The 10,003-nt window shown below is 43.6% G+C and overlaps 1 protein-coding gene across 1 annotated transcript; it reads right to left on the reverse strand.

The window, feature by feature from the left end:
- Positions 1–356: 356 nt before the first annotated feature.
- On the reverse strand, positions 357–1,850 carry LOC138650912 (proline rich transmembrane protein 1B-like). Its single transcript, XM_069740785.1, has 2 exons — positions 1,354–1,850; positions 357–709 (listed from the first exon to the last, which is right to left on the reverse strand). Exons 1-2 carry the CDS (start codon positions 1,795–1,797, stop codon positions 506–508), a joined length of 648 nt encoding a protein of 215 aa, XP_069596886.1. The 5' UTR covers positions 1,798–1,850; the 3' UTR covers positions 357–505.
- Between the last annotated feature and the right edge of the window lie 8,153 nt (positions 1,851–10,003).

Raw genomic sequence — 10,003 nt, forward strand, 5'->3', positions numbered from 1 at the left:
CCTGTATTATACTCCAGAGCTGCACTCACTATTCTGCTGGTGCAGTCACTGTGTACATACATTACATTACTAATCCTGAGTTACATCCTGTATTATACTCCAGAGCTGCACTCACTATTCTGCTGGTGCAGTCACTGTGTACATACAGTAATTCCTTTTCTTATCTACATTCTGTTCTCCATCTCTGTATTTACCCAGTATTATGATAGATACATTGATCACACTCATTCCTTATAGTTTTTGCAGATGTTACATCCGGCAGTTAACCCCTTCCACTCTGCACCATTCATCATTTCATTCACAGTCTTATTTTAATTTACCCAAAATGGAAAAGTTAGAGACATTTTGGATATTTTTATATTATTTATTGCTGGATTACAGGAATTCTAGATCAGCAGATTACAGGACGGTGACACCTATAGGTTATAGTGATGTCATATATGAAGCCTGTGATGCCCATGGAGAGCGGCGCTGGGTCGGTCACACGTATTAGCGGGGGAGGGGCTCAGTATCCATATCTGTGATTGCGGTAATAATCTGTATATTCGGTAGCTCGCCTATAAGCCTCTTGTTGAGTGACGACTACAACAATAATGACAGTAATGTAGCAACAAGTGCCGAGAATCGTGGCAATGATGTTCAGCACCCGCGCCGTGAAGGAGTGCGATTTTGCCAAGTTTAGGTCGTTCCTCGCTTTATCGTTCTGTGTCTGGAAATAAAACAAGAGGAAAAAACAGTCAGCGATATCACCACAGAACCCCACTAGTGGGCGCCGCTGAGCAGGAGCAGCACAGGGGTACATGACGCTCCTCTCCTCCCAGAATAAGGGGTCTCTCATTACATGCAATAATGAAAAGTTCTACAACTTCCTCATAAACTTTTTTCTATTTCAATTCCTTACTATGTCCAGATTTCTGCTTGCTGTTAGTGGATGGAGAAGTTCTTGTCCTTGCACAACATTCCTCACAGCTGAGGGTTTGTTACATTTCTATCCATTCTAGAAAAAAAAACACATCAGTAACAGAAATGTCTCTCGCTGGTTCGTTACAAATGTATCAGTCTGGAGTCCCAACTGTTCATTTCAGCAATGATTGGATACAATTGTATCAAGACTCAGACTGTGAGAATTCTCCGATCTCTTCCTTGTGTATCACCTCCATAGTCCCATTAATGTCCCCAGGCCCTGACCCATCACCCCCAATATTTCTATAGGGAAACTATGAACATTGACCACAAGAAACAGTAGATTGAAAGTTACCGAGGGCCATAAAATCAAATCTGTGAAGCCCCCGTATTGCTGCACCCAAGGTCTATGCCTACATGAACCCAACGTTCGGCACCCATCATCATTACCTTGAAGGAGAAGATCAGGGCCGCTATTCCGAGGGGCAGACAGAAGAAAATCATATTCACTATGGACCAGTACAGATAGTCATGGTATGTTGGCTGAAGAGGAGCTCCCACAATTGGAGTTGGCTGAAGAGGAGCTCCCACCATTGGAGTTGGCTGAAGAGGAGCTCCCACCATTGGAGTTGGCTGAAGAGAAGCTCCCACCATTGGAGTTGGCTGAAGAGGAGCTCTGACCATTGGAGGCATTGGACCCCCATATTGGGCCGGCTGGTAGAACGTGGGCTGCTGAGGTCCAGGGACATATTGGTTTGGATAATACATCTGCTGATGGGTTGGAGTGGCGACCCCTTGGACATAGGATGTTGAAGGCTGCTGGGTTGGATACGGCATCAGAGGAACAGCGGCGTCCTGGTCTTTGGGGTTTCTGAGTTTAGAGCCGTCTTCCATTTCTTAGATGGTAGTATCTTCACGTTGGAGAGAGATGAAAAATTGTCACTTCTCTCCTGTAGACAAGTCCTAAAGAATGGTCAAAAACCGACCGCCAGGAACTTACATGGCGCCCACATCCTGGCACCAGTCATAAACAAACTTTCATTATGAAGTTTTCGCTCCACTGTCATTCCAAAAGCAAGAAAGCCATCTCACCTCTCTCGTTGCCCATGAGCGTAGAGAATCGTTGCCCCGAGGACGGGACACTTTGCTGAATGTTTGTCCTTTCTTACACAACTCTATATCGGAAGGACAATCAGTGAAGCAACATGGACGAAAACTGTTTCCATCTGTCTGAGACAAGAACACCTTCATTGGAAAGTGGCGAGCTCGGTGTGTAACGTAGACAGACCTGAGAAAAATGTGTCCCCGCAATACGGTGTTTGCTTTTTAACAACATAATCATGCAGATGGTTGAGGTCTCGGATGGAGGCAAGAAACGCTCTCGCTGTGTACAGGGACCAATCCGTAGAAAAAAATGGAGCATTAGGCAGAAAGGGCGAATGACAAATGTGTAATAATAACTTATTATAGCCTCGTTATGTCTTAGCCGAAACTAAGGAGCACAATCTGGTCTGAGGAACGCTGGAAACTGTCTCTTACTGTCATGGACTTTACAGGTTGTTGACCTCTTGGGCTGTCACCATTCCTCCCATCAGGATCCTTATGGCCTTATTTGGCAAAAGGCTGCAAGCTTGGCCCACAGCACGTATGGATTGGTTTACAAATGTATCTGCATGCTTAGATATTTCTTGTTGATATTTATGTACTCATTATAGGCATTGTCTCATAAACCACGCACTTTATTATCCGTTTCTTTTTGCTGGCAGCACATCATTAATGGAAGTACTTAATGCTGGCCTGTATTAATGGGTATCACACGTACTTATATTTATGCCTCACATTGGATCATCTTGATGGTTTTTTGATGTCACGGGGCTACTGCGACAGAGAGGTTCCAGAGAACCGCAGCGCTCTGGGCCTCATTCACACACGATGAACAGAAGCTCTTCTCCTGAATTCTGACCTTAGGGTCTTGTGCCAGCAGGGCAGGAGTTAAACTTTGTTACTGAAGTTGCTGAGAGCTTGGTCTCTCAGCTGAATTGGTTTTTGTAATCTCCTCTCCTATATAGACTCAGCTTTGACTACAACTGTTGTCAGTGATCAGTTCTGCTGCCTGGCTTGGAGTGGGAAGGAGCGTAGTGTTGGAGCTTGGAGGTTTATCTACAGAGATTGTTGTCTGCTGTTTTGGTTGCATGTTAAACCTGTTTTCCTTCCTAGGTTTTTCCTTCTCTTCCCTTCTCTGTGTTTCCTCTGTGGCTGTGTGAGCATTTGGTGAGTTTGAGATTTTAGTTTCTTGTCTGCATACCCTGTTTACTTGTCATATTTATACACTGGTGCAATCCTCCTCCCTGGGGGAGAGAGGGGGCCACTGATAGGGCTTGCACAGGAGACAGGGATACGCTGACGGCTCAGGCCTCCTAACCATTATAGGTACCCCTGAGATAAGGGAAAGCCAGGGCCCCTTTATAGTGGCAGGGACAGGTACGGGTCCCAGTGCGCCGTCCTGCCCCTTTATCGCCATAAACGGCGTGACACACTATTTTGAGAGAGACTGCTATCTATGGTCAGGTTCTTACTAGCAATAGGCTTTTTAAATGGTTTTAACACTTTATAGTTGTTTGGTCTGTGTATTGTTCATGTATATTTTGATAATTAAATACATATATTCGAAAAAGGTGATCCTTTTTCAAATCTCCACACTCATGCCCCTTATTCTCCACACTTCTGCCCCTTATTTTCCACATTTCTGCCCCTTATACTCCAGACTCCTGCCCCTTATACTCCAGACTCCTGTCCCTTATTCTCCAGATTCCTGCCCCTTATTCACCAGACTCCTGCCCTTTATTCCCCAGACTCCTGTCCCTTATTCTCCAGACTCCTGCCCCTTATTCTCCACACTCCTGTCACTTATTCTCCACACTCCTGCCCCTTATTCACCAGACTCCTGCCCTTTATTCCCCAGACTTCTGCCCCTTATTCTCCACACTCCTGCCCCTTATTCTCCACACTCCTGCCCCATATTTTCCACGGGAATGGGAAAAGAGTGGCCAAGTGCCAGAATAGGCGCATCTTCCAGATGTGCCTTTTCTGGGGTGGCTGGGGGCAGATGTTTTTAGCCAGGGGGGGGGCAATAACCGTGGACCCTCTCCAGGCTATTAATATCTGCCCTCAGTCACTGGCTTTACTACTCTGGCGGAGAAAATTGCGTGGGAGCCAACGCCAATTTTTTCCGGGATTTAACCCTTTAATTTAACAGCTAGAACGGCCAAATTTGACACAAAGACACTTCTTACATCACTAAAGAGGAATATGTAATAAAAGAAGGGATATGAGATGGTTTACTGTATGTAACCAGGTCTCATATCATGTCGGGTTTGTGAAGGAGAAAGCAAAAGCCGACAACTGAATTACCGGCTTTTCTGCTATCTAGCGCTGAATTAAATATATATATATATATAGGTGTGTGTCTCACTGACATATATATATATACAGTGGGGCAAAAAAGTATTTAGTCAGTCAGCAATAGTGCAAGTTCCACCACTTAAAAAGATGAGAGGCGTCTGTAATTTACATCATAGGTAGACCTCAACTATGGGAGACAAACTGAGAAAAAAAAATCCAGAAAATCACATTGTCTGTTTTTTTAACATTTTATTTGCATATTATGGTGGAAAATAAGTATTTGGTCAGAAACAAACAATCAAGATTTCAGGCTCTCACAGACCTGTAACTTCTTCTTTAAGAGTCTCCTCTTTCCTCCACTCATTACCTCTAGTAATGGCACCTGTTTAAACTTGTTATCAGTATAAAAAGACACCTGTGCACACCCTCAAACAGTCTGACTCCAAACTCCACTATGGTGAAGACCAAAGAGCTGTCAAAGGACACCAGAAACAAAATTGTAGCCCTGCACCAGGCTGGGAAGACTGAATCTGCAATAGCCAACCAGCTTGGAGTGAAGAAATCAACAGTGGGAGCAATAATTAGAAAATGGAAGACATACAAGACCACTGATAATCTCCCTCAATCTGGGGCTCCACGCAAAATCCCACCCCGTGGGGTCAGAATGATCACAAGAACGGTGAGCAAAAATCCCAGAACCACGCGGGGGGACCTAGTGAATGAACTGCAGAGAGCTGGGACCAATGTAACAAGGCCTACCATAAGTAACACACTACGCCACCATGGACTCAGATCCTGCAGTGCCAGACGTGTCCCACTGCTTAAGCCAGTACATGTCCGGGCCCGTCTGAAGTTTGCTAGAGAGCATTTGGATGATCCAGAGGAGTTTTGGGAGAATGTCCTATGGTCTGATGAAACCAAACTGGAACTGTTTGATAGAAACACAACTTGTCGTGTTTGGAGGAAAAAGAATACTGAGTTGCATCCATCAAACACCATACCTACTGTAAAGCATGGTGGTGGAAACATCATGCTTTGGGGCTGTTTCTCTGCAAAGGGGCCAGGACGACTGATCCGGGTACATGAAAGAATGAATGGGGCCATGTATCGTGAGATTTTGAGTGCAAACCTCCTTCCATCAGCAAGGGCATTGAAGATGAAACGTGGCTGGGTCTTTCAACATGACAATGATCCAAAGCACACCGCCAGGGCAATGAAGGAGTGGCTTCGTAAGAAGCATTTCAAGGTCCTGGAGTGGCCTAGCCAGTCTCCAGATCTCAACCCTATAGAAAACCTTTGGAGGGAGTTGAAAGTCCGTGTTGCCAAGCGAAAAGCCAAAAACATCACTGCTCTAGAGGAGATCTGCATGGAGGAATGGGCCAACATACCAACAACAGTGTGTGGCAACCTTGTGAAGACTTACAGAAAACGTTTGACCTCTGTCATTGCCAATAAAGGATATATTACAAAGTATTGAGATGAAATTTTGTTTCTGACCAAATACTTATTTTCCACCATAATATGCAAATAAAATGTTAAAAAAAACAGACAATGTGATTTTCTAGATTTTTTTTTCTCAGTTTGTCTCCCATAGTTGAGGTCTACCTATGATGTAAATTACAGACGCCTCTCATCTTTTTAAGTGGTGGAACTTGCACTATTGCTGACTGACTAAATACTTTTTTGCCCCACTGTATATATATATATATATATATATGACTGTATATATGTTTTTAAGAATATTTGAGCCGATGGATCCATGATATGTCCATTTGGCAAGCCTGCGAGAAAAAAAACGCCGTACGGAAGCCATACGGATGTCACACGGATAAATTTGTGCGTAAAAATCGCATCCTCGCATTGAATACGGAACAAACAGTGTTTTGGGACAATTACTGCGTATTACGGCCATAAAAAACGGACCGTATTTACTTACACCTAGTGTGACGCCGGCCTTACACTTTTCCGCTAATTGCTCCACTCCTGGTTTTGGCTACAAATACTGATGTAAAATACTGACCAAATACTGACAGTGTGACTGCAGCATTACACGTCACAGATACTTGTTAGTATCACAGATAATCCCAATAAAATAAATTTTAAGTTTGTAGCTGTAACGTGAAAAAGTGGAGAAAAGTTCACGGGGTGTGAAGACATTCTCAAGAATCTGTATAATCCCACGCACTACTTGTGGTTTCTGCACACGTTACATCCGTCAGTTAACCCCTTCCACTCCACACCACTCTTGATATTATTTACAATCTTATTTTAATTTGCCCTTAATGGAAAAGTTGGAGACATTTTGGATATTTTTATATTATTTATTGCTGGATTACAGGAATTCTAGATCAGCAGATTACAGGACGGTCACATCTGTAGGTTATAGTGATGTCATATATGAAGCCTGTGATGTCCACGGACAGCGGCGCTGGACGGTCACACGTATTATTAGCGGGGGAGGGGCTCAGTATCTCAAATATCTGTAAATTATATATTGAGTGACAATGAAAATGATAGAAATGTAGCAACAAGTGGCGAGTGTTGTGGCAATGATATTCAGCACCCACACCGTGAAGGAGTGCGATTTGGCCGAGTTTAGGTCGTTCCTCGCTATAGCGCGCTTTGCCTGGAAATATAACAAGAGGAAAAATCAGTCAGAGATTTCACCACAGAACCTCACTAGTGGGCGCCACAGAGCAGGGGCATGCAATAATCGAAAGTTCTACAAGTTCCTAATAAATATCTTATTGCTTAGAGATTTCTGCTTGCTGTCAGTGGATGGAGAATTCCCGTTTACATTCCGAGACTGAAGCTCTTGTTCTTACATAGTATTTCTCACAGCTGAGGGTTTGTTACATTTCTATCCAATCTAGATTAAAAAAAAACATTAGTAGCAGAAATGTTTCTTCTCTCCGCTGGTTACAATGGAGAGAAAACCTACAAAAACGACTCCCATGCAGAACTCCCCTGATCACGAGGATATCATTAACTAAAAACTGAAAAAAAGATTCCACAAGAACCACAAGACGGATTTCATCCCCTGGTATCGGTGTAATCACTATAACGACGTGGACCTGACACTGCCTGTAGTCACCAAGCACAATCCTGCTGACAGGGGCACATTTCACTAGTTGTAGAACTTTTGTACTACACCAGTCTTTTTCATTCTGCAGTATATCTCACTTTCCACAAGAACCACAAGACATTTTTCATCCCCAGGTATCGGTGTAATCCGTATAATGACGTGGACCTGACACTGCCTGTAGTCACTGAGCACAATCCTGCTGACGGGGCACATTTTACTAGTTGTAGAACTTTTGTACTACACCAGTCTTTTTCATTCTGCAATTTATCTCACTTTCCACAAGAACCACAAGACGGATTTCATCCCCAGGTATCGGTGTAATCCGTATAATGACGTGGACCTGACACTGCCTGTAGTCACTGAGCACAATCCTGCTGACGGGGCACATTTTACTAGTTGTAGAACTTTTGTACTACACCAGTCTTTTTCATTCTGCAGTTTATCTCACTTTCCACAAGAACCACAAGACGGATTTCATCCCCAGGTATCGGTGTAATCAGTATAACGACGTGGACCTGACACTGCCTGTAGTCACCGAGCACAATCCTGCTGACAGGGGCACGTTTCACTAGTTGTAGAACTTTTGCACTACACCAGTCTTTTTCATTCTTCAGTATATCTCACTTTCCACAAGAACCACAAGACATTTTTCATCCCTAGGTATCGGTGTAATCCGTATAATGACGTGGACCTGACACTGCCTGTAGTCACCGAGTATAATCCTGCTGACAGGGGCACATTTCACTAGTTGTAGAACTTTTGTACTACACCAGTCTTTTTCATTCTGCAGTATATCTCACTTTTTAATTTGTTCTTATAAATTCTTGTTGAAATAAATATTTATTTTGTCTATTGGTTTTGTATGGGAGTCATTTTTGTAGGTTTTCTCTAATATATAGACTCCCATTTAATCAATTGACCTCGTTTGGCTGTTTAGTTACAATGTATCAGTCTGGAATGTAAATTGTTCATTTCAGAAATTATTGGATACAATTGTATCAAAACCCAGACTATGAGAATTCTTCTATCTCCTCCAGCTACTTTCACACTAGCGTCGTACGACGCACGTCGCAATGCGTTGTTTTGCAGAAAAAGAAGCATCCTGCAAAGTTGTCTGCAGGATGCGTTTTTTCTCCATAGGCTTGTATTAGCGACGCATTGCAACGCATTGCCACACTTCGCGATGGTTGCGTCGTGTTGTGGTGGACCATCGGCACCAAAAAACGTTGCTTGTAATGTTTTTTGGTGCGTTGTGACCGCCATTTCCGACTGCGCATGCGCGGCCGGAACTCCGCCCCCTCCTCCCCGCAACTCACAATGGGGCAGTGGATGCGTTGTAATAATGCATCCGCTGCCCCTGTTGTGCAACGTTGACACAGGACGCAATGCGACGGGCCGACACTAGTGTGAAAGTAGCCTTATACAGTCATGGCTGAAACTGTTCCAGAAATTGAAGTATTTCTCCCGGGACATTACAATAATTACACACATGTTCCAATACACACAAAGGAAATAAACAACACAAAAAAACAGAAGAAAAAAAGGCAAATTGGACATAATTTCTCACATATCCCACAAAAAAAGTTGGCACCTTTCCAAAATTGTAGGTAATCTGCCCATAGACGCATCGCTCTCACTATTTCTATGGGGAAGCTATAAACATTGAGAAAGCAAGAAAACACTGCAGTGAGGGTTACCGAGGGCTATAATGCGACGTCTGTGAAGCCCGCGTATTGCTGTACCCTAAGCATGTGCCTATATGAACCCAATGTTCGTCATCCGTCTTTACCTTGTAGGAGAAGATCAGGGCCGCTATTCCGAGGGGCAAACAGAAGAAAAGCATATTCACTATGGACCATAACATGTAGTCGCGGTATTCTGGCTGAAGAGGAGCTCCCACCAACGGAGGGGCTGTACCCACAGTGACCACATGTTGGGCTGGCTGGTAGTCCATGGGCTGCCCAAGTCCAGGGACATATTGGTTTGGATGATACATCTGGTGAAGGGCTGGAGCGACGACCCCTTGGACATAGGACGGTGAAGGCTGCTGGGTTGGATTTGGTATCAGAGGAAGAGCGGCCTCCTGGTCTCTGGGGTTTCTAATTTCAGAGTTCTTTTTCATGGCTTAGATGGTAGTTTGCTCAAGTTGAAGAAAGATGAGAAAATCCCGCGTTTCTGCTGTAAGCGATTCTGAAAAGTAGTGGAAATCCCACCGCCAGGAAATGACGTTGTGAGTTGTGACCACAACCCTGACTGCAGTTATAAAGAAACTTTCTTTACAAAACATTTGAAATGAAAACGCATGATAAAAAAAAGCATGATAAAAAAAAGCATGATAAAAAAAAGCATGGTAAAAGGGATAGTACCAGACAACAAGGACCAACTAATGGAAGATGGAGCACTCCTTCCACTATCAGAAATTAGTAAACTACCAGGCCTTTCGAAACCTTAATTTTATACAATACACTGCTCTCAAGAATTCACTGAAACAACCACATTATAACTCGGATCCCACCCGAAATCTCACATCCTTTGAAACTTTGTGTGCTGAAACATCTAGACCCTCAAAAATACTTTCCACAATATATCAATCTCTTTCAACCGAAAATCTCT

The sequence above is a fragment of the Ranitomeya imitator genome, chromosome 10 (genome assembly GCF_032444005.1).
Source record: "Ranitomeya imitator isolate aRanImi1 chromosome 10, aRanImi1.pri, whole genome shotgun sequence".
Lineage (NCBI taxonomy): Eukaryota > Metazoa > Chordata > Amphibia > Anura > Dendrobatidae > Ranitomeya > Ranitomeya imitator.